We start from the raw sequence: 25,873 nt of genomic DNA, 5'->3' as shown, positions 1-25,873 counted from the left end.
ACCGCACGCGCTTTGAATCCCTTGTGAATTAAAAAAAAGTCATTGCTTGATGTATATTTTATCCAATTTTTGTTTTTTTCTTTAAATTTTTCGCGTGTATTAAAATTTTGCCTGCAACAAATAAATATTAAAAAAATTATTTTAAAATAAAAAATTAAATTTATTGACTAGAATTGAGTATTTTTCATGTAAAATTATAAACTAAAATTATTTCCAATGATTTTTAATTAAATCCGAACCCTTTTCCCCAATCATAAACACAACTGCATTCGTATGAGAAGCAGGAATAGTTGGCATTATCGAAGCATCAACCACTCTCAGACCCTTGATGCCATAAACTTTAAGCTCAGAATCGACCACCGCACTCGAATCGCTAGCAGGACCCATTTTACAAGTACCCGATTGATGTTGTAAACTGGATGCGTAATTAACAATCAAACATTTATAATATTCATCGCTGCGAAAAGGAACATTTTCACATCCTGGATACGGTTTTGCGAATAGTTTTGAATTGAATTTTTGAAATGGACGGGATTCAGCAACTGCTACAGTCTAAAAATGACAAAATTGAATTAAAAAATATTTTTTTTAATTAAATTTTGGTACCATTTTGGCTCCTTGTAACATAATTTCCATATCATGTGGATGTTCAAAAAATCTCGGTTGCATGACGGGCCAATCAAATGGATTTTTGCTCTTTAATTTGATAAATCCACGACTTTTAGGCTTCATTAGGACAGGAACCATACCAAAACCGGGCCTCTCAATTATTCCATCAAACATTGAATGATAAAATTCATCCGTAAATCCGAGCAACCTTCTTAATGATCCATGTTTATCGCCATTTAGTGATCCAGGGCCCATTACTAGCTCAATATCGGGCACATTTGCAGCTAAAATACAAAAATTTCTTAAATTTTATTCAAAAAAATTTTCAAAAAAACTCACGCAAATAAGAAACATTTGTTTTAACGAAGGCAAGTCCTTCCGCTCCTCCTGGCAAAGTCAAGGGACCTTTTCCTTCGAACCAGTAATCCACGAGATTCAATGGTTTTTGTGCAGTACTGTCACTAATTGTTATCGAATCGTTCACTAGAAACGTGAGACCTGATAACGTGTTGTGATCTTGCAAATTTTCGCCCACTCCTTGCAAATTTTGCATCACTGGAATCCCAAATTCGCGTAAATGTTCGGCAGGTCCCACACCTGAGAGCAATAACAAATGCGGAGATCCTATTGCTCCTGCAGCTAAAATAACTTCTTTCGTCGCTCTCAAGAAATATTTCCTTTTATTTTTGTAAAATTCCACTCCGATCGCTGTTTTTGTATTTTTATCTATAACAACTTTCGTTACGCGTGATTTCATCGAAATATGCAAGTTAGGACGTCCAGCTGCGGGACGAATGTACGCTTTGCTAGCACTGCATCGTCTTCCACGGCGCATCGTTGCTTGGCATTGCGAGAATCCCAATTGAGACTCGCCGTTTGGGTCACCTACTTGATAACCCATTTCACGGCCTGCATCGAGAAATGCATCCAATAATGGGGAACGAAAGTTGGCATATTCAATATCGAGTGGTCCATTTGTGCCTCGCAATGGCGAATTACGTAATTCGGGAATTTTGACATTTTCCAGTTTTTTGTAGTATGGAAGGGCATCTTTCCAGCCCCAACCAGGGTTGCCAGCAGCTTCCCATTCGTCGTAGTCTCGGGCATTCCCGCGGGTGTAAATTAAGAAATTTACTACACTAGTTCCGCCTAACGCTCGGCCATGGACCCAATTACAAACACCATATTGTAGACGTCGACATGCATTTTTCACCGGATCAGAACGATATCCCCAGTTGTAGCCTGAAATTATAAAAAAAATTAATTAAAAAAAATTTATAAAAAAATAATAAATCATGAAATAAAAAAATAAAAAAAAATAAATAAAAAAAATATTAAAAATAAAATTATTTTAATAATTTTATTTATTTTAAATAAATTTATTTAAATTTTATTTATAAAATAAATAATAAAAAAAAAATTACCTGTAATACTCATCCCTGAACTCGATATCGGAATATCCGTTATAAATGATTCTTCTTTTCCGGCTTCTAATAGCAAAACTGTCCAATTTGAATTTTCCGTAAGTCTATTGGCCAACACAGATCCTCCTGATCCAGCACCCACAATTATAAAGTCATATTCCGGCAAAAAATTATTTGTGTCATGAATTGGCGATTTTGAAAGTGCTGAATTATAATTGTCGAAGAAATTTTGGAAAAACGATGATATTTGACGAGATTCACCGAAAATTAGGCACTTCAAAAACAATAAAATTAATAACGGCCTCATGTTTCTTCATATAAAGGACTGAAAAATACAAAAAATATTTTTAAAATTTAATTTAAAAATAATTTACGGATTTATGCATTAAAAACCGGAAAAATTTAATTGACTCACCTGATAGACAATAAAAAAAATATTTTTTCGGGATTTTTCTACTCACTATTCTAAATAAACGTCAGTTGAAGACTGAAACAAAAACAAATTCTCGATTAAATTAATTTGATATTTTTGTTTATTACACTTACGCTTATAAGGTACGTGCCAAACTGTGCAAAATCGATGTTTTACATCTGGAAATTTCCGCGAGCCGCGACAAAAAAACGATTTTACAACGAAAAGCTCAAAGCAAAAATAAAAGTTTAACCAAATTTTGTGAAACCAAGACGCTTGCAAAGCAACAAAGGAGTGCTAAAAGCCGGTTTTTTACAATACATCACTGCGATAAAACGCGATTCAAGTTTATTGTTAATGTAGGGTCATGTCCATTTTTCGATAAAAATGCGTCGAATAGCATAACAAGCCTAAAAACGACTGTGAATTTCGTAGAAAACATAAATTTTAGTCTCGCAAGTGTCTCGTGTATTTTTTGATTAATTGCGAGACATGGGTGAGTCATCATTTGTTTATTTATATTCATATAATGTAGAATTAAGTAACTTTTAATTCACGTACACAACACTAGGTCAGTGTGTTCCGCAGTTGTGTCTGTGAATTTTTGTTTATTTTTTTATTTTGCTACTTTTGGTGATTTTATAAGACAGGCGAAAATTATACTGACCTCTTTCCGCTTACACTCATCAAAAATTCGACGAAGAAACACAAGATAATATGTTAATTTTGTTGTGGCGACCTTGGCATTCATGTCTAACGTATCAGATTTGTTTTTTTACCATTCACTTGTTCCACTGATTGATGCAGAAAACCACACATTTTTTGTGAGTTCGTTGACATTCAGGCCGAAATCTATTACGACATACAAGAATTGCAAAAAAAATAAATAAAATTGACCAATCGATTAAAAATTCCTGTTTTTAAAGTTATGACGAAGAAGCAAACTTGTTAGACGACTATTTGTTTTTTTTTTAATTGAAAAAAAAAAATTGAAAGTGATTTATTTTACGTACCTATATCAATAGAATATGAATGAGACTAGGTATTTGCGTAACATACATAATTTGTTTTCCTCTTCATTGTTAGAACTAGATTGTATTTTATGATCAGTGGCGGATTATGAGCAGTAGTGAGGTTTAAATCTGCAATATTTATATTAAAGTTTCGACTTAAACTCGAATTTCGACTTGTAAATTTGTAAAAAAAAACGCAAAAAAGCGTAAATGTTTATAAAAAAAATATTTTTTCTTCCTCTCCAAATTCTGAAACGATATTAAGTCATGAGTTTAAATTAAGTTACCTTAATGAAAAATTTAAAAATAAAAAAAACTTTCAACATTTATTTACCTAAGCCCAAAAAATTTTTTCTTACGTCAAATTTTTAAGTCAACTAAGTCAATATTAAAAACTTAAGTTTTTTCAAAAATATATTTTCCTTAATAAAAATTGTTTTAAAATTATAATATTTAAGGCTGCTCCAAAATTTTTTCTATGTCTTTGTCCCCTGCCCCATTTCAAAAGCCGAAAATCCAATGGGGCAAAAAAAAAGTTTCATCAAAAATAATTAAATTAAATCAATAAATTAAAGAATATTGAAAACCGAAATTTCCAAATTATTTCAAAAAAAGTATTTTTAAATTTTTTATTATAATTTTTTGTTTAAATTTTTAACTTGAAAACAAATTAATATTTTTGGAAGGGCCCAAATTGGTTAAATTTTGTCATTTTGTATTAAAAAGTATTTCAAATGATTTTTTGTTGCCCCCCCATTTTGAAAAAAATGTTTTGGGACAAAAACATCGAAAAAAATTTGGAACGGCCTAAAAAAATAAAAATTATTTTTTTTTGACTTGAAAAAATTGACTTAAAAATAAAATTAAATAAAATTTAAGTTTTTCTTAAGCAAAAGCATTAAATTTAAGGCTTTGCTTATCCGTCTCTGTGTCGCGTGGCGTTAATTACTAAAACCTGGTCTACTTTTTATATGAACCATCAAAAAATCATCTAAAAAATTGTCTTATAACGTCTAGTCCACACACAAAAAGATCTTCTTTGTTATATAATTTTGTAGTGGGGGAGTTTAATGAACTTGTTGTCATTTTTTATTAGAATTTTATCTAATAGCTCTTTCAAAATTGAATAAACTTTATTTTTGGTTCTTAAAAATCTAAATTTCTTCACCAAAATCTCTTGCAAAAGTTATCGGAAATAAACGTTCAACCAAAAAGTGCGCGGTTCAATAAACGGTAACGTTACAGAAACGTGTATTGAAGGTTGACATGAAGTAAAAATGTTGTGCAAAAAAAAAATCACAAAAAACATTATTGAGTGTGGTCGTGTACATTGGTGTTTGCCACTGTTGATGCGAACCATTTTTTTCTGCATTCTATTTTTAATAACTAGAAATCAACTTAAACATTTGTATTCCGAACGCGCAGAACCAAAGTAGCTTTCGATCATGTTGCTCAAGCAAATATTATCGCTAGCTTTGACATTCGCAAGTGTTTCGATACCAGAAAAAGATTACTCAAACAGAGATTTTTTAGTAAGAATTCGCGTAAATTTCCGTTATTTTTGCTGAAAAATAATTATTTTTAGGAGAATTTAATTGAAAAACAAGGATATCACGTGAAAAAATACCTGGTCACCACTTCCGATGGATATCAGCTGTCTTTGCATCGCATCCGCAGCTCAAAATACACAAAGAGCCCGGTTTTGTTACTGCACGGCCTACAAGCGTCTGGCGCTCAATGGGTCTTAAATGGCAACAAAAGTCTCGCTTTTATGCTTTCCCGCGCTGGATACGATGTTTGGCTGCTAAACAATCGCGGAACAACTCTCTCCAGCGGTCACAAGACTCTTTCGTACCACGACCCAAAATATTGGGATTTTAGTTTTCATGAAATTGGGATTTACGACTTGCCGGCTGCGATTGACTTAATTTTACATGCCACCCGAAGAAATGGGCTTCACTTTATCGGACACTCTCAAGGCTGTTCGAGCATTCTCGTGACTGCCACACAACGTCCAGCGTATCAACGGAAAATTATTTCAGCGTATTTTCTGAATCCCGGAGTTTATTATCGACACATTTCCGCGGATTGGAACAACACCTTCCATGCCTTATCAGAAGTGCTTCGGGAGACAAAAAATCCAGCTTTGATGACACGAAACACGTTATTAGCAAAAGTTGTCGCAAAATCGTGTAACGGCCCTTTTTTGGGCAATTTATGCACTTCGTACTTCATGCAGTCACTTGGCGGGGACAATCACGAGGCAGCCAATCCACAAAATCTGATTTCGATTTATGCGAAATATATTTTCAATAATGCCGGATGGAAGCAATTCGATCATTACAAGCAACTTTTTGACGCTGGCAGGTTCCAAATGTACGATTATGGACCAAAAATCAATTACAGAATTTACGGGTCGTCTCAGCCTCTGGAATATGATTTATCTGAGGTTTACTTTCCAATTAGTCTCATGTACGGCACTCTTGATACCTTAACCCCAGCTGCCGTAAGGAATTTTTTTTCGCTAAAATTAAGACAAAAAATTATGAAAATCAATTTTTTTTTTCGTAGGACATTAAATCATTAATTCCCGAAATAAGAAATCTCAAAGGAGTAATAGGACTGCCGTGGAACCACATGGATCTCGTACACAGCAAAAATGCCGACAAATGGCTACATCGCCCAATTATCGATTCACTAAATGATAACAATTTTCATTAATTTAATACAAAGTCATTAGCGCTTCATTAATTCCATTTCTAAGCGTTTCTAATTTTTTTTTTCCTCCATCGTGAATTGATTTGATTGAATGCCATTAATCGTCTTGACTGTCCCTTAATTACATAATTTCCTCAAATCATACAAATTAATAGAAAGTAGGTGTGATCATTATAAATGTTTTATTTTACGGTTAATCAAAAAATGAAAAAAAAATAATTCTTACCACGATAGTTGTTGTCGACTTTTTTATCATTCGGTTCTATCGATTTAAAAAAAAAGTTTAATGGCGTGCACTGACTTGCTTGATTATCATAATTTCCTTTTCCATTAGGTCGTTTCGTACACACGATTTATTGAATTTTTTCGTTACAATTGAAAATCGAATGAAAATATTATTTCAAGACAACAAATGCGCGATGGAAATGCAGAACAACGACGACGACAACGAGAAGTTCAAGGCGCCTGAATGTCTGAACATATTTTTTACTTAAGATTTTCTTTTTGCTCGGTAGTTTTTGTGTTATGGCAATCAAACAACAATATAACTTCTCGGCTAACGTAGCGAGGAAAAATATGTCTGGCATAAAATCAAGTCTGCCAGGGAATTTATCGTAGTGGAAGATTGTTAACAAAAAAATAAATAAAATCTTTTTTTTTGCTCTTTCTCTACTTAAATAATAAAGAAAAATAATATCGTTGTTATTATTAAGTGTTGTTGTTGCTGCCTGTTCTGCTGCTATTGCTGCTTGACCACATCGGCAATTTTGTGACCATCATAGTTTAGTATAGAGTTGTAATCTTTGTGGAAAAATTTTGTGTTTTGTAAGGAAATTTGTTATTTGCTTGACCGATGGTAAATCCATACAAAAATTCTAAAATTTTAAATAAAACAAAAATTAAATTAAATAAAACAAAAATTATAAATAAAATAAAAACAATAAATTTTTCAATTTGATGGATTTAAATTTTTTGAAAAATCTTGTATTTCAAATTTTTAATTAAAAAAAATAAAATGTTTATTTTTTTAAAATAAAAAAAAATTAAAGCGAAATTTCTGAGAACCACGAAGAAAAAATTTCGGAAAATGAAAAATTTTATTTAATTTTTTTATTATTATTTAATTAAATTTTATTTTATTATTTTATTTTAAATTTTAATTATTTCATTAATTTTATTTATTCATTTTTGTATTTAATATTTTTACTTATTTTTCAATTATTTATACTAGGAAACTTTTGAATTTTTTTTTTAATTTTTAATTCTTAAAATTATTTCAAATATTAAACAAATTTAAAAAAATCTTCGCACGAAACGTAAAATTTTCACATTGCCGATGGTTCGTCGTTCCTTAACTGACGTTTACTCGGATTCGGTTTATAAAACCGTAATCGTATGAATTATGGGCTCATCTACCCTCACATAATCATCTCATAACCATTTTTATTTTGGTTTTTACGTTTGTTTGACATGTGGATGACATACGAAGAGACAAACGAGCAAGCAAGACGACGTTCTTCTAAAAAAAAAATAGAGAAAAAAAATAAAAACGGATAAATGACTGGGTTTGTCCTCCAATTTCGAACACAATATTGCACAGATTTTCCCTCTGTGTGTGTGTACGTTTCGCATGATTGTGCCTGGTTATGTCAATAACAAAGGACATTTCATTGCTAGTTAAGTTGGGATGAAATCAGATAAGAATCCGACGGACAATGGACCGTATGTGTTATAATAATAATAAAATCTCATACAAAAAGAGGCCACTTAAAATATCTTTCGGTCACTCATTAAATGCTTTGGCCGCAAAAGTACGTGGAACGTCTGTCACATCATTCTGGGTTTTTCTTACAACGATTTTTTTTTTCGTCTTCTTTCTTCGTCATATCATTCATTGGTCATCTCGTTGATGTTGTCATGTAAAGCACGTAGTTGCTATTTTTGGGGACATATTATTTACATTTTATGTTTCTTATGTCCGTTGGTGTGCCTCGTAGCGAGGTTGGATGTGTGTTGTCATGTTTTCTCGATCTTAACAGGCAGCAGTCAACATGTCAAGAACTCTGGATGGTGTAAGTGTCATTTTATCGTGTACTTTCATGTTTATGTTTCATAATTTATTCTTTTATTTTGCTCCAACTGAAAGGCTATGAATTTTTTAAACGAAATGTCGCACTTAAATCTTTAGTAAAACGTTTATTTTGGCTCTTTTCATCAGTTACTGGCATACGAGTTTAATGAATCGATAATAGGTTGATGCAGCCAAATGTCGACGTGCTTGCTGTGAATCGGATCCAAATGATTATAGGGCAGTTCAATCGTTTTTATGACGTTTTTTAAACGACTGATGAGGATTTTTGAGTCCTAAAAAGAAAAAATAAAAGTTAAAATGAGATACCCGAAATTCATTTTAAATTTTGAAAAATCGTAAAAATGAAAAAAAAATTAAATTTAAAAAAATTAGATAATTTGAAAATTATATTATTTCAAAAAATTTAAAGACAAATAAATTTTGACTCAAAATTATAAAAATAATTAGTTTGCAAGAATTTTTTTATCAACCATTTTTTATGAAATTTTTTACCGCATTTCAATTTTTTTGAAAAAAATGCGGTATTGTGCTCGTGATGTCGTCCGTCATTCCGTACGTCCGTCCGTCCGTCTGTCTGTCCGTCCGTCTGTGTGGTGTGCCACTTTAACTTTGTTTGAATTAGCAGGTTTGGCGAATTCTTTTCAAATTACAGATTTGACAGCATATTTAAAAAAAATTATTCGTTGGAAATTGTTGTCGATGAAAATAAGTTGAAAATTTCAATTCAAAAAAGTCGGAAAAACTTGAAAAATTTCAAAATTTTAAAATGTTCAAAAGTGAAAAATGATTCGGGAAAACTCGGAAAATTCATGGAAAATCGGAAAATCTTGAAAAATTTCAAAATTTTAAAATGTTCAGGGGAGTCTCGCGAGTAACATGGAAAGTGAAAAATGATGAAAATTTTCGGGAAAACTCGAAAAATTCATGGAAAATCGGAAAATCTTGAAAAATTTTAAAATGTTCAGGGGAGTCTCGCGAGTAACATGGAAAGTGAAAAAATTTTTCGGGAAAAAAAATTCATGGAAAATCGGAAAATCTTGAAAAATTTCAAAATTTTAAAATCAAAAAGTAACATGGAAAGTGAAAAATGATGAAATTTTCGGGAAAACTTGGAAAATCGGAAAATCTTGAAAAATTTCAAAATTTTAAAATGTTAGTCTCGCGATAACATGGAAAGTTTTTTTCGGAAAATTCATGGAAAATCGGAAAATCTTGAAAAATTTCAAAATTTTAAAATGTTCAGGGGAGTCTCGCGAGTAACATGGAAAGTGAAAAATGATGAAAATTTTCGGGAAAATTCATGGAAAATCGGAAAATCTTGAAAAATTTCAAAATTTTAAAATGTTCAGGAAAGGTGAAAAGTGAAAAATGATGAAAATTTTCGGGAAAACTCGGAAAATTCATGGAAAATCGGAAAATCTTGAAAAATTTCAAAATTTTAAAATGTTCAGGGGAGTCTCGCGAGTAACATGGAAAGTGAAAAATGATGAAAATTTTCGGGAAAACTCGAAAAATTTATGAAAAATCATGGAATTGAACACATTGAAATGCGGTCAAGTCATTCGTTTTATACACGAATGCAATTCATTCTCGTTTTAATTTTTTAATTAATTTTTTTTAAATTAAAAAATTTAAATTAATTAAATTATAGGTATTAATTTAATTTTAAATTATCAAATTTCTTATCTGACCCCAAAACAAAAATAAAAATTATTCATATAAAATAAGTCACTTCATGTAAAAAATATTTTTAAATTTACTATTTAATGGAAAAATTGAGAAAAAAATTTTAAAAAATTATTTGAAGATAATTGGGACTTAATTTTGGACATAAATTTAAAGAGAATTTAATAAAAGGTTGAAAAAATCTTACCGTATCTGTAGTTAATCCATCGATGGTGCCATAGGTGACCATTACAGGAAACGAAACTGCCGACAAATCATATTCTGGAGGCACTTTTGACCCGTTATACCGCCTTTTGTTCATTTCTTCGCCATAATCGTACATTTGAAATTTTCCAGCGTCACTAATTTGCACCAAATGCTCACATTGCTTCCTCGATGCGTCATTAAAAACGTAATCAACGTAAATTTTAGAGATCACTATCTGTGGATTCTCCGCTTGTTGACTATTTCCCCCAAACAAATCCATGAAAAATCCGTAACACGCGATCCCGGCCAACGGGGCATTGCAAATTTTATAAGAACTCGATGAAAATAACGTATTTCTCAAAATAAACCATGGCTCGTTTCTTTCGTACAAAATATCCACAATGTCGTGCGTTATTTCACGTGCTACGGGATACAGATTGTGCAAGAAAACCGCTGGATGGAGCAAATAAGCGGAAATAATTTTCTTTTGGTACTCGGGACGTAAAATTGCGGTTGTTAAAATACTTGTGCAACCTTGAGAGTGGCCGATGTAATGAAGAGATTCTCGTTTTGTGTTGTTCAGGATGAAATCAATCGCTGCCGGCACGTCATACAATCCAAGTTCATGAAAACTAAAATCCCAATATTGCGGGTCGTTGCGCGAAAGGGTCACGTGACCTTTGGAAAGAGATGTTCCGCGAGAATTTGATATCCAGACATCGTATCCAGCGTGAAATAGCATAAAAGCGAGACTTTTGTTGCCGTTCACGACCCATTGGGCACCGCACGAGAGCAGGCCATGCTGTAATAAAACCGAATTTTTTGTTTTTTGTGGGTTGAGGATGCGATGCAAGGAGAGCTGGTACCCATCGGAAGTGGTGATCACGTATTTTTTCACTTTATATCCTTGATTTTCGATCAGTTCTTCCTGTAAAAATTAATTTTTAAATATTTTTTACAGTTTTTTGATAAAATAATATTTTTTTACTAAATAATCTTTGTTGGGATTTTCTTTCACCGGTACCGAAACACTCGCTAACGCTATCAGTATCGATAAAATGTCTCGAACTATCATGACTAACTCTACTTAGCTCGCTGATAGTACTTATTCTAATGAAACTTTATTGATTGAAACCCACTAATATTTACAATTTTGCAATATTACACGGCAAAAAGATTTCGTCATGCGATAAACTTTTACTTTTCAATAAAATTCTTCAAATTTCTCATCATTTTTGTGTCTGAGAAGCAATAAACGTGTTTCTTAAAATTCATTGAATTGCATCTCGGAACGTCATACGAAAAAACAGCACGAAAGCCAATTACTGAGTTAGAATAGAACGATTGCTAAGGTTGTTTTCATAACTTAGTAGAACATTAAATCGCTTACAATGCATTGCTGATAAAGTGATTCGTACTTGTATTAGTCATTGATAATGATATTGAAACAAAAATGCTGAAAAAAAAGTATTCCTTTCCAAGTAATTAAACTTTGCATGACTCAAATGCATTTTCAAACAAAAAATAAAATAATAAAATAAAACCAGTAGTCAAAGTATTTAGGTTTCTGTGTAAACATAGTGATTTATCATCACTTTTTTGATGCCTCCAACATTTTTATTATAAAGTGTAGCTTAGTTTAATTGGAGATCAGTAACAGTTCATTGAGCACGTGGTGAGGTGGGAGCGTCCGTGTTCGACTATTTTAGAGGATTTTTAAAGTTTTTGTGCTCTTGGAGGAAATGGAATGGAACACAAATTGAAGTCAATGGTTTTTTGAGGGATTTTAGTGTCATTTTTATCACTCTTGAGCAGTAATTAATTTTTTTTTTGTAATATTTTTATACCATAAATCCTCTCAAGTTCAAGTGCGATGATCCAGCCTCGAATATTTTATATATTTAATAATAATTTATAGAAGTCATATATTTTTGATAATTTGTGTTAATATTATTCTGAATTGCATATTCTATCATTAAAAATGTGAAATTTTGTGGAAAATTTTTAATCGACTGAACTTGGGTGTAAAAAATTCCTCATTTATAAATTTTTGATCGAATAAAAGTTCGTTGTCCAATACTAAAAAAATAAATACTACAATTGAAATTCAATTTCAAAAAATATCTTTGAAGTGGGATTTACGATAAAATGATAATTTTCTGGTTTTTATGATCAAACATAAATTTAGAAAAATTGATTGTAAAAATATAAAATTATTTTTTTTATATTTTGTTTTTTTAAGTATTTTTTTTACATAATTTGATTAAAATTGAAAAATTATAATAAATTATTAAAAATTTTTTGAAACAAAAAAAATAGATAATTACTATGTTTAAAATTTTTACAAGAGCTATAAAATTTTTTTTTGACATTTCTTTTTGAAAATTAATTTTTTTTTTTATAATATTTTTTACAAATTAAAGCTTCAATTATATTTTTACGAAAAAAAATCACGCCTTAGGCGTCTAACAAGCCAAACAATTTATTGCATATTGCATTTTTTCACGACATTCAGCGACTTTTAACCTTAAAGACTATGTAACAACATTCACCTCTGACCCTTCAATTGCATCACAGCTTTATCAAAAATATGACCCTTGAGCGAAAAAATCAATCAAAAGTCCTTAGACTTTTTTTTATTAAAAAATATCTTCTTAGCAAAAAAATATTTAGGAACAACTAACAAGGCTACTCCACCAAACAAACAAAAAAGTTACTCATAACAACAATTTCTGTGATAATCAGCAATTACCGGTTATTAAATCTCTCATATATCTTCCAGCAACCAGACATTATGCAACAATATGCAATCAGCTGGTTAGCCGAACAAAAAAATAAAAGTAAATAATGAGGCGGATGATATGCGAGTGAGTTGTGTGTACATATATTTTGTGCAACAAAAAAAAATAAAAATGCTTGATGCAGTTTGGAAATTGTTGCAATTTATTTGATTGTGTGAGAAAGAAAGAAAGAAACACACAGGTGGCTTTTTACTATTTATACGCGTGAGTATTATGTGAATGCCATGCCGTGAATGCATAATTGCTGCCGTTGTCTTGTCTGTCTCGCGTTTGTACTTTTTTTTTCACTTCTATCAACACTACACAGAACGGCGGTATGCACGGCAGTTTGTAGTAATGAATGAAACGAATTGGCTTAGTTTTGTTTTGTGTTATGACGGCGCCGCTGTGTAAGTCCATACGTATATTATATAAAAATACCAGCAGCTTGTTTGCAAAAATTTAATTTTTAGCGCATTTCTAAATTTGTTTTGAAAAAATTCGTTGTCGTGTCCGCCAATCCGTAACGGCTTGCGATTTTGCCATTTGCTAATTCAAACTTTGCTATAATTGCATGAATTGTCGTGAAAAATTAAAATACGGAATCGTTTGAAAAAAACTATGAAAATTAGTGATATAGGTAAGATAGCTCGGGAAATTCGTGAAAAACTTCAGAAATCCCTGGAAAAATGAAAACAAATTAAAAAATTAGAGTTTTGTGATGTAAATTAAAAAATCTTAAAAACAAGCTTTGGAAATTCCGGGAAATTCATAGAAAAACGAGAACTTTGAATAATTTTAAAAGCTTAAAGTATTCTTAGGATGAAAATCAAAAAGTTGATGACTTGGAAAATTCTGAAATTTCTTTCAAACCTTGTGAAAATCAAAAAAATCGTGAAAAATCAGGGAAACCGGGAAAATTGATGAAAAAACAGAAAATCGAATAACTTTAAAAATCTTTTGATCAACATAAAAATGAAAAATTTGTCAAAAACCCTTCAAAAACTTTAAACAATCTGGAAAATTCTTGGAAAATTGGAAAAACTTGAAAAATTTCCCGGTGAAAAAATTTAAAAATTAAAATTTTCAGACAAAAATTTTAAATGCGATTAAGCGATTTGTTTCAACGAAGCTTTTTAATCTCATTTTTTGTACATATATCTATGTTTGTAATGTCTGTACCGCAAGAAACCCGCTTTCTTGTCAGTCACTTGCAGAATGTTGCTCAGTGATATTCTCTTTCAGATATACACGTTAGCGAATTTAAATTTAATGCTAACGGCACCGAACGAGGATCCTGTGGTAACATTTGAATCCTCAAAAGAATTTTTTTTTTCAAAAACTAAATTAAATTACCTTCACAGGCAAGTTTGATCAAGTCCTCGGGATATCCAGTGGAAAAGCATGAAGTTCTCACCAAAGACGGGTACATCATAACTTTGCATCGCATACCGCCCCGCAGCTCAAATTCCAGTGCCATAAAAAAGCCCGTTTTGTTGGTGCATGCCTTGACATCGTCTGGCGGCCAGTGGGTCGTGAACGGTAACAAAAGTCTCGCATTCATGTTATCCGACCGGGGGTTCGATGTGTGGATCATGCACGCTCGAGGCACTTCGTATTCCCTGAAACACCGAAATTTGTCGCCGCGTCATCCGAGATTTTGGGATTTTAGTTGGCACGAAATTGGGGTTTACGATGTGGGAGGCTCCATTGACTACGTTCTGCAAAAAACGCAGCAGAAAAAAGTTTTTTACGTCGGTCACAGTCAAGGACCGACAGTTTTTGTCGTACTAATGTCCATGCACCCGGAGTACAATGAAAAAGTTGCTGCTGCCTATTTGTTGCAGCCAGCGATTTTTATCCACAACACATACGGCTTTCTCAGGCCTGCGGTGAAAGTCCTCACACAATTCGCGAGAACGAGAAATTTCGAAAAAATTCTCTTTCAAAACTCCTTGACGGCGTTTTTCAACCGGAACGTGTGTGGGAATAAGCCATTCAGCGTGCTGTGCGAAAATATGGCAATTTTATTTTATGGCGGCGATACCGGACAAGTTGTTGACAAGCACAACAGCATGGCAAAAACAGTGAAATACGCGTTCGACAATGTCTCCGTGAAGCAACTCATTCACTACGGCCAGGTGTATGGCGACGAAAAATTCCAAATGTTCGATTATGGGCCCGAGATAAATCGGAATATTTACAATGGCAGCAGCACGCCGCCGGAATATGATTTGTCGCGCGTTACCGTGCCGACGATCGTGATGTATGGCACGCGAGATGCACTGACAACGGCCAACGTAAGCGTGTGTGAGTGTATTTATCTTTTGCATTTTTAATCGTGTGTCATTGATCTGCAGGACATAAAAACGCTGATGGAAAAGCTGCCGAACGTGAAAGAGGTGTACAAGTTGCCCTGGAATCACGGTGACTTGATTGTCGGGAAAGATACGGATCTGCTGTTCAATCGCATCATACATTCGATGGAACGGTGGAATAATGAACAAGTGAAGATATGAGCGACAAATTGTGAATGGGTGCGACAATAACGGTTTACAAAAATTGAATTTGCATATTGAGCAAAATCAAAAAAAAATTGTGAATAAGTATTATTTATGAGTTAATTAAAAAAAAACGATAACGGAAAGAAATTTCAATGTAAATACAAGTATTTAGGTGAAGTTAAAAAAAGTGTGTTAAAATTATTACAATTTTGTCACGTGCCAAAATATTCGAAATATCTTTTTAAAAAATTAACAATATCGTTATTTAGGCGATTAAAATTAATTATTTCATTTTTTGTCAAAAAAATAAAAAAAAATAAGAAATAAATTTTTTTTACAAAAAATCATGAAAAATTTAGTTTGTTTCAAAATTAGATAAAAATTAAATTAAATTTAAAATTTAATAAAAAAAATCTAATAAATTTAAATTTTTTGCTGAATTAAAAAAATTAAAAAAATTAAAAAAATTATATGTTAAAATTTAAATAAAAACTTTTTTTTATCACCTGGATAGAATTAAATTTTTCTGCTAAATTTTTCTTTAATTTTGGAAAAAAAATAATTAAAAAAATTAATTAAATTAGAATTTTTGAAATTTAATAAAAAAAATCAAAATAAAAAAAATTTTAAATTTCTTATGATTAAAAAAACATTTAAATGCAAAATCATTAAAAATAGCATGAAAAATTAAAAAGAAAAATTTTTTTTAAGTCTTTTATATTTTTTACTAAAATTTCATGTGACAAAAAATGAAATAATTAAATTTAATCGCCTAAAATTATAACTTATAAATTCGTCACTTGTCCAATTATTCGATAATATGGTAAAAAACAGCAAAATAGTGCCAAGGACGTTACTTCAACACTTGTAATTTTGCATTTCTCAACAAAATATTACAAAACATGAAATTTCATTCATAAATTGGTGACTTGTAAAACTTTTAAAGGTAAAAAGTCCCAAGAAATCTACCTTTTGACCTTTTTCACACAACAAAACATGATTTTTAAAGTGCGTTTCGGTCCAAAAAAAATATTCTGCAGTAAATTCTTTTTCTTAAAAGGTAAATATTTGTCATAAGAAAAATGCTGGCAATAAAAGCATCTCCTGCATAGTGCGAGAATTTCTGAATATTTTCCATTACGAACGTACCAAGAAAAGCTCTTAAAATAAAAGACAATGCTTTTTATTCTTTTGATGCTTGCCTGCCTGCCTGCTAGTAACTATCTAACTCGCATTACTTGGAAACACATCCTCGACAAGGTGGATTATAATTTGCATAGTTTATAAAGAAATGGCACCACCACCACGCAAACTTCATACATTTATTTATTCTATTTATGCTTTTCAAAGGCAGAGCCAGCAACATTCATGATAATTTTTATTTATTTATGTCTCGCAGTACAAACAGCAAATTCAGTCACAAACAAAAGACCAAACGAGAGAAAGAGATGAGGAGACAAACAAAACAGCCATCCAGCTTATTCATATTGCATGCTTTTGATTTTAGAACTCATAAAATGCTGGGAGAAGTACATTGCGTTTATTACCTGCTCTGGCATTCACCTTAGGTGCCTTCCCATTGCCAAAAGCATATCACACACAAACGCACCGTGCCAAACGTACATGCGATATTTATATTGCATTTTAACAAAGACATAAAATTATTCTTTGTCTGTGAAAGTTCTCTTTTATGGCACACATTTCTCTCTACGACAACGACGACGATGATGATGATGATGATGATGTTATGTTTTATTTTAAATATTCATATGTTTAAAGAGATTTTTAGTGTGCAATTCAACAAAACAACAACAACAACAAGTAGAAGTCATAAAAGAATGGAAAATAACATTTTTACCTCGCTCGTCTACTAAATAAAGGCAAAAAATAGCTATTAAAGATACATAAACCAAAAATATTTACATCAAATGTGGAAAAATGTGCACAGAGTGGAACGGAGACGAATAACAAGCAATAACATTAGTGCTCTTTAAATATCTTACGGACTAAGTAAATAGACGAGGAACGAGAAATTGAGTTTAAATTGTTGTATGGGTCGGAAGACAAAAGGAGTTTTTTGAACTTTTCACTAATCCAGATCCAGGATGAGAGACGTCTTTAATATTAATATCATGAACATAACTTAATATTAATTCTCAACATGTAAAATTGGCTTCGTTGTGAAAATTTTGTGTTTCGCACATTTAGAGAGATTAAATGAAGTTACATTAATGTAATGATTTTTTTAAATTTTAATGAAAATTAAAGCAATTATTAAATATTTTAAAAAATTAAAAAAATGTCAAAAAAATAAAAATATTATATTAAATCTCATATTTTTTGAAACTAAAATGAATTAAGGAGAAAATGCTAAAAAAAGGTCAATCTAAATTTATTTTAATTTTTTAAAATTTATTTTAACTCATTTTTAATTCAAGAATCAAAAGTGAAAAAAATTAAGATAAATAAATCAGAGTTAGAATTTAATAATAATAAAAAGTTGAAAGTTTCATCAAAAATTACAGTTTTTGGCTTATTTTAGAGAAATTTTCAAAAAAAAAAAAAAATAATAATAATAATTTCTAGAAATTATTGTAAGAAAAGCATTTTTCGTAAAAATTTTTCCTCAAATTTTTTTTTCGGGATTGAATTTTTAATTTTTTTCAAAATTTTTTATATTTATTTTTTCATATTTTAAATTGGAAAATTTAATCAAAACGGTTTAAAAATTAATTAAATTAAATGTAAAAAAAATAAATAAATCATCAAAAAGGGCAAAAATGCTAAAATATCAAAAAATTAATGAAAAATAAAATTTAGTCCAAAAATTTAATATTTACTGCCAAAACTGAGATTTAATGTCGAAACATGAATTTTTCACAGCGTTCAACAAAAAGTCACGTACAACGTTGCTGGTGGTGGTAAAAGACAACAGCAGTTACCGAGCCTCGTATAATGTAGTCATCATATATTTTAATGTTTTATCAAAAATCTTCGGTTCTTGCGTCGTTGTCGACATTGTCACGTATCCCGAAACACCTACCGCAAAAGGTTGTCGATGGAAAGATATCAGGGATTAAAAAGTAGAAAATTTTAAAGTCATGAAAATATTCCCACCGCATATCCTTAAATCACGTTAATGAAGGAGTGTCGAGCAATTAAAGCCATAATTAGACACTTTTCTGTCTATTTATTTATGAATGATTGAAAAAAATAAAATAAAAAAAACGAAGAGAACGACGCCGCGCTGCGATAAAAGTCAAATTAATTTAATGAATATAAAATGTGTCGTTGCTCGTTCCGCAACAGTTTTACACCCAAATTAGTTGTGCCGCGCGCGATGGCATGGCGTTGTCATTGACTCATGGCTTCAAAAAAGAAATTGAATTTTAAGGCATGGGATTAAATAAATTGCGTAACGTTGTGCCGCGGTGTCTGTCTCGCTATAGTCTATCGGCTAAAAGTTTCGAGCTTTTGACAAGTTGTCACCCTTTACTTTTACATCCTTATTAAAAAGTTTTGTTTCCTCGCGCTTCGACATGATTCTAGTGAAAATTCACGCGTGTTTGTCGTAGTTAATGACACCCTGATGTCTCTGCATGACGCGACCGGGAACGGGAGAGAATCAAAATTAAACGTTTAAATAGTGTTTTATTACAACTTCGGCATCGTTCCAAGCATCTACGCCGCATAAATGGGTGTCGGAAAAGCGCTCTGTGTGCGGCTGGAATGGAAGAAGAGTAATTAAATGGATAATCAATTCATCCTTTTTAATAGTGTACCGTACCAGTTGATTAATTTTAGCATCGAGCACATTAATTTTGCTTTATGCGTTACGACTTTTGCTCTTTCATGTGTGTGGGTAGAATTTGTTAGAATTCGGGAAATTCGATATGTTTGCGCTACAAGCACCTATTTATAATCGCGTGTAGGCTCTAATTCCGTAGAAAGAGTGTTAATTGGAAAGTTTAATTAAATTTTGATTCGAGTGTGTAATCAGAAATGAACATTCATACTATAATTTGGTAATTATATTAGAATTTTGCTCACAATTATAGGCTTCTTGTGCTATTAGATTAGTTAATTATTATTGGTGATTTTATAGACAAAATTTTATTCATATTGAGAAGGAAGAGAAATGATAAGGAATTACATATCTTTAAAATTTAAATTCAAAAACAAATTTCTAAAATTAATTTTAGTTTATATTATTTTTTAATTCAAAATTAAAATTGAAGTGAAATCAAATTATTTCTAAATATAAAATTTTGGTAAAAAATAGAATTTTAAAAAAAATAAATTTTGGTCATGTGACTTTAAAATTTTTTTTATCTAAATTTGAGACGTTTTTAGTATAATTTTTATGAAATTCGTAATTTTTCTTGTTTTTTTTTATTCAAAAATTTTTTTTTATTTTTTAAAAATTTCCCCTTAATTCACTTTCATCGAAAAAAAAATATATAAGTGAAATAGAAAATTTTTTTCGTATTTTTTGATTTTAAATAATTTTGAAGCGTCAGGTTAAGGTACAATAAAGTTATTTAAAAATTACCTAAATTTGCTCTAAAATAAAATAAAATAAATTAACATAAATTGCCATGCAATTTTAAAGATATGTGACTAAAAACGAAAACTATTTTTTTAAGTTAAGAATTAATATAAATTTAAAAAAGTAAAAAAAGTCATAAAAAAATTAAATAAAATTGCGACAAAAAGTCAAATAATTAAATTTTGTCCCCTAACCTCAAATTTTATAAAGTTCAATTTTGTTTATTTTTTTTTTATTTAATTTTCTATCGAAGTAAAAAAAACCTACATGTTTCTGTGGAAAAAAATTGGACCATTTCGCACGAAAAATATTTGTCAATTGCTTAGAAAAAAGAAGATTCCAATTCTGAAAAAACTGAAATATCACATTAAAATATCTCGATAGAAAAAAAAAAATAAATAAAAAAAACTCGATAAAATTAAATCAGTTTAACGTCTAACTCCATTTTTCACAAATGCAACTTAAAAAAAAAATTCGCATTTCAAACGAAAAAAAAAAATCGTTTTAAAACGATTCCGACCAACCACAGAAAACAACACAAGAAGCTCATTTTGTGTCGTTTAACTAACTGACAGGCATTGATAAGGATAAATATTTCCTCTTCTCTTTTTTATATCTTTTTTTTCTTCTACGGATGATGATGATGCAATGCATCCACATATCCACAAACAAAACCATCTCATTAAGGTCTAAATCTAATTTTATCATCCACATTCCACATTGATCCGAATTCCGTTTAAATTTTGTTATTTTTTTTTCCTGTTCAACCACTTGATAAGGAAACGTCATGTGTGTAACTAAGGGTAATAAAAAAATGACCAACCATTTATAAATACATGTCCATAGATAGATTGATGGACGTTAAAATGATACAGAAAGATTTTTTTTTGTGTTATCAAATATTTTATTCCGTGCCCATTAAATACTTGTGGACCTCCATTTTTTTCCCTTGATTATAAATTGATTGACTGATGTAGGTAGATAGATGGAGAATGATGTCGCGTCGACAAGTATAAATTAATGGGAAGGACAAGGAACGAAAGAAAAACTATAAAAATGACAATCAAGTAATAAACAGACGACGACGACGCTTCAATGTGAAAACATAGATTAGTGACACATAGTTCGAGGCAAGTAGCGCAGTGTGAGTCAACGAACGTTTTGTAAACTTTTGTAAATTGTTAAGTTTGTTCGTTTTTTGTTGCCGCTGGCACTTGACTGCCTTTGTTGACGCAGAATGCAGCGGAAATACGAGAATCAGTCGAGAAGCGGATATGAAAGATGCTGTTCGACGGCAGCAAAAAAAACTCATTTTTGTTGTAATACGACACACTGGAATAATAATAATCGAACTTTATTGCCAATTTGAGCGATTTTTTGCTGGGTTACCAATAAAATTCCGCTGCAACATAAAACCGCGACATGTAATTGTAATAAAAATCTGTTCATGCTCTCTTTGTGGCAATCGTTCAAACATAAAACAATCTCGATATCGTCATCTTTATCGCGTCATTATGGCTTATGCGAGCAGTAGCTGAAGCGAGAACGAACAAAAAAAAGTAGTTTGTTCAAATGATGAGGTTATTAATATTGAAGGCAATTTGTATGAATATGGAGTTATGTGTGTTTAGTGCTCTCTCTGCTGCTGCTTTAGTTCATCATCCGCTTTGGCGAAATGGCAGATCAATAAGTGAGGCGCCTTCGTTCTTACGGTCGGATATTTATTATTCCAAAAATTGTCGGAGGAGGAGGTTTTATGGTCGATTTCTTGATTGCTTTGTGAATTCTTGGCGCGAAGTTAATGTTGTCTGCATTTTCCTTTATTTTGGGCTTTTGTGCGTTTGTTTCATGAATTTTGTATAAAAGTTGCCAAAAATTCTTTCTTTTTAATATTTGTAATATTTTAGTTGCTTTAATTTTTTTTTAAATTTTATTTTTATTTTTATTTTTTATAAAAAAGAAAAATATTTCAATTTTTTAAATAAAAACTTAAAATAATTTTTAACATTTTCCCTGAGTTTTAATTGAACCTTTAATTTATTTTAGGAAATTTGAAGAAAAAAAACCAATACCACTTTACAAAGAAAATTAAATGCGGTAAAAATAAAATAAAATCAACATTTTTTTGGAGAAACAATCGAATTTTTGAAATTTTTGAATAATTCTATTAAAAATTTATTTTAAATCAAAATTAAAAACAATAACGAAATAATAAAAAAATGGTAAATTTAAAAATTAAAAAAAAAAAATTTAATTCATAAAATAATTATTTTTTTTTTAATTTTTTATTAATAATATTTTCGACTTTTTTTTAAATAAAAAATTGTAAAAAAATAAAGCGGCATGAAACGTGGTAAAATGACTAAAAAAATAAAAAAAATCGTGTCAAAAATCAATCTTGCCTTCAAATCTAAAAATATTCAAAAAATCATTATTTTCCGCGAAATCAAGCCTTTTGTCACATTAGCAACTCAAACTTTTCCAATAAACATCCCACGCTTTTCAAAAATTTCTCACACACTTCGTCTTTAACGTCGTTTAAAATCAAAAATTCGCACGGGAATCCCATAAACTTCCAACCTACGTCAAACTTGTGTACAGTCACTTTATATTTCCGCACAAAAATTTCCTACCTGACTCATTTATCCACCCCAGTAACTAAATTCTTGTTGTTTCCCATACATTTACGGATCTACGGATCCACGTCAATTCCGAGATTTAGCAAAATTATAAATATTAATTTGAGTAAATTATACCTTCTTACTTGATACCCATCAAGAATATTGACAAATTATGTCTTCTCGCAACATTTTTCGGTAAAATTTTTCCCCGAAAAAAAAAATCAAACAAAGGCAAAACTTCTTCACACAAATAATAAAACAATAAACTCCGGTAAAAGTTTCGTCTTCCGCATTATTTCTCGCGCTGGTTAGGTTATTATGCGATAGATCGATGGCAAAAAAATTTTTTTTTTGTATGTACCGCAACACAATCAATACATTTCTATCATTCTGTCATTTAGGCCCATTTTTATGCTTTCAATCAATTTTCCCTCTCGCTTGTGCTCGGTGTGGCCTATATATTACCATAACCTGCCGTATACCTACCTACTTCTCCATTAAACAAATTATTAAAATATCGAAAAAAAAAATCGTATTGTTGTACGAGTGATTGACATGCTTTTGTGCTAATTTAATGTTGTTGCAGACGTAGAGGAAAAATATCGTAATATGGGGTGAACTGATCAATGTGGAGCTGTTGGGATTTGATTTTTTATGCTGTTTGTAGAAGGTTACATGGGCTCTTCATATCTTTCCGAAAAATTTTTGAAAAATTAGAAATTTTCGTTATGAACAGAAAATTATAAACTTTTATTTAAGCTGAAATTCAACCTTAAAATTAAAAAAGAATTAAAGTAACGACAAATAATTTTTCAAAACGGACTAAAATTGGATGATTTTTAAAAATTTTCGTCTAAAAATAAATTATTGTTTTGTAAAATTTTTGATATTTTAATATATTTTTTTTTGTATCCAAAAAATTCATCAGCTTAATTTTTTTAAATTTGTAAAAAATAATGTTTTTTTTTAATTTTTTTAAAATTAAGCAGACAAAAAAATAAAAAATAACAGAACATTTTTATTTAAATTTTTAAAAAATTGTTTAATCTAATGATTTTTTTTGCAAATCGTCCTAAATACGATTAAATACGAAAAAAATATTTTTCGATTTTAAATGAATTTATTTAAAAAAATATTTTTGAAAATTTATAAAAGTGCTACCTGAAAAATTCGATAATAATTTTATTCATAATTTAGGATTTTTTTAAAAATTTTTTTGTACTAATTTTTTAAATGGGACATTGAACAATAAAATTGGATCTCATTTGGAACGACTTTATATCAAATAAAATATTTTACCTTTCCAAGTTGTTTCTTCCAGCTGCAAATCTGTGCCTGTCTCTAAAATTACAATGAAAATTTTCGAAAATTTAATTCAATCTGCAATTATTATGATGCTGCCAAAATTTCTCTCCAACTGCGAGTCTAAAGTCATGTATTGTTTTGCTAAGCTCGTAGGATTGTGGCGGTAGACAAGTGCTCGAATATGAAATCAATGCAACGATAAACACTTCAATGTATTCTGGATAGATTCATTAAAATTTTAAAATAATTGAAATCTATGTTGTTGCTATGCGTTGCTTCAAATTGCGGTATCAACTTCCCATCGACAACGAGAAGTGTATAAATTTTCCGTTCGGTACGTACAATTAAGCTCTGTGTCTCTTGCTGTGAACGAGTTTGTGGGTAGCTCTGCACAAGCGATCGAAGCGTTGATGAGAAAACTTTATAGAATATTTATGTTTTTCATCATCTCTCAGAGCGTGTGTTGGTTTGTTATTTCGATCACGAAAATTCAAATTTAAACTCTCGCAATTCGAGCAACGCTAAAGGACTTTTTATCCACAATAAACAGGAGAAAAATTTCGTCGTCGTCGTCGTCGTTTATCCATTTGCAAGCAAGATGCTTTCTAGGTTTTAAAGCAAAACGGAATACCACACAATTAAAATGCTTAAATACAGCTCCGAGGTATTTGGTAAACACAATCAATATTTATAATAATTGTATAAAATAAGAGAGAAAGAGAACGAGGAACGTGTGCAAAAAGAGCAAGTCTGTTGCTTTTATTGTGTTGTTAGATATTTGTGGTTTTGTTCATGTTTCGTAGTGCTGTTCATGTTGTCGAGCACGAAAATGAAGATGATATCAGTTTAAAATTTTCATTTGTCTGAAAAAAGGCACACAAACCGTTTCAATTAAAAATAAAAGAAGACTTTTCAATTTTTTATTAAAAATTTATGAATGTGTATCAATTATTCATGTATGTATGCGGAAAATTGTCTTCATTTTCTGCTTCGAGCTGTTGTTATTTATTTATAATTTGCAACAACAATGTTTATTTTACGGCGAAATAGCAAAGTTTTCTTGGAGGATTTGTTATTTTAATGATGATTTCAACAAGGGTTTTAAACTTTGACAATATTTTCGAGTCAATTAAACATTTTTAGTAAGATTTTAGACATTTGAGTAAGATTTCTTACCACATTTCGAAGAAAAAATACGGTAATGGTGTGGTAGGTCACGTGGTTAGAAAATTAAATTAATCACGTGGTTAAAAAAAATTAAAATAATCTCTTGGTTTAAAAATTTAATAATCCACGTGGTTTAAAAATAAAAAAATTATAGGTTTAAAACAATTAGGAAACCACGTGGTTAAATAATTGGAAAAATAAAATAAAATTAAAAAAAAAATAAAAAAAAAAAAAAAATAAAATATTTCTATTTAAATTAGCTGAACTCAAATTTTATTCTTTGATCAAATTTATTTATTTTTTTAAAAGAAATATTTTTGAACATTTTTTGTTGATCAAAGTCAGAAATAAAACAAAATTCTGCGGTCTTATTTTATTTCTTCATTCATCCATCAATGAATGTTACTTTTCGAAGTAACCACGAAACGACCTTTCTGCTTTATTCCACTTCATTTAGCCTAAAAATAAAACATAATGCCGAACGAAAATTACTTATTTCATTTTCCGCCTTCACAAATTCATGACCAAAACATGCAAAACTTCGTCTTCATTCTGCACCCAAATCGTGTCCGTGTTAGACAAACAAATGTTGGCCAGACAGCAAGACAAATGTAGATGAGCACAATAAGTGCAAACGTACATAATTAATTTCCAAATAGAGAGATAGCAAAAGGAAGCAGGCAAGAGAAGAAGAAAAAAAGTTCAGTAGCGTGACTATTTCCCGTAGTTCATTCGTTGTTACAAAATTTCTTTAACTAAAACGAACTTATCACGCAATAAAATTGCCAATCTATACAAATAGTTCAC

At 30.5% G+C, this 25,873-nt stretch overlaps 5 protein-coding genes across 6 annotated transcripts in view; 3 read left to right on the top strand and 2 right to left on the bottom strand.

Annotated features, from left to right (window-relative positions):
* The window catches only part of LOC134830188 (protein madd-4), a 101,974-nt gene that overhangs the window by 39,618 nt on the left and 36,483 nt on the right, over positions 1 to 25,873 (top strand). The gene's annotated exons all lie outside the window — the stretch shown is intronic.
* LOC134828701 (glucose dehydrogenase [FAD, quinone]-like) lies at positions 174 to 2,340 on the bottom strand. Its single transcript, XM_063841685.1, has 4 exons — positions 2,034 to 2,340; positions 949 to 1,851; positions 607 to 893; positions 174 to 552 (listed from the first exon to the last, which is right to left on the bottom strand). Exons 1-4 carry the CDS (start codon positions 2,338 to 2,340, stop codon positions 208 to 210), a joined length of 1,842 nt encoding a protein of 613 aa, XP_063697755.1. The 3' UTR covers positions 174 to 207.
* LOC134828699 (lipase 1-like) lies at positions 4,904 to 6,179 on the top strand. The gene is made up of 3 exons (XM_063841684.1): positions 4,904 to 4,990; positions 5,044 to 5,964; positions 6,030 to 6,179. The coding sequence occupies exons 1-3, from the start codon at positions 4,904 to 4,906 to the stop codon at positions 6,177 to 6,179; spliced, it is 1,158 nt and encodes a 385-aa protein (XP_063697754.1).
* LOC134828698 (lipase 3-like) lies at positions 7,742 to 11,215 on the bottom strand. The gene is made up of 3 exons (XM_063841683.1): positions 11,129 to 11,215; positions 10,142 to 11,068; positions 7,742 to 8,540 (listed from the first exon to the last, which is right to left on the bottom strand). The coding sequence occupies exons 1-3, from the start codon at positions 11,213 to 11,215 to the stop codon at positions 8,391 to 8,393; spliced, it is 1,164 nt and encodes a 387-aa protein (XP_063697753.1). The 3' UTR covers positions 7,742 to 8,390.
* On the top strand, positions 14,139 to 15,439 carry LOC134828697 (lipase 3-like). Its single transcript, XM_063841682.1, has 3 exons — positions 14,139 to 14,222; positions 14,285 to 15,220; positions 15,281 to 15,439. Exons 1-3 carry the CDS (start codon positions 14,139 to 14,141, stop codon positions 15,437 to 15,439), a joined length of 1,179 nt encoding a protein of 392 aa, XP_063697752.1.

This window comes from Culicoides brevitarsis, chromosome 2 (assembly GCF_036172545.1).
Source record: "Culicoides brevitarsis isolate CSIRO-B50_1 chromosome 2, AGI_CSIRO_Cbre_v1, whole genome shotgun sequence".
NCBI lineage: Eukaryota > Metazoa > Arthropoda > Insecta > Diptera > Ceratopogonidae > Culicoides > Culicoides brevitarsis.
This window is presented reverse-complemented; position numbering and strand designations above follow the sequence as displayed.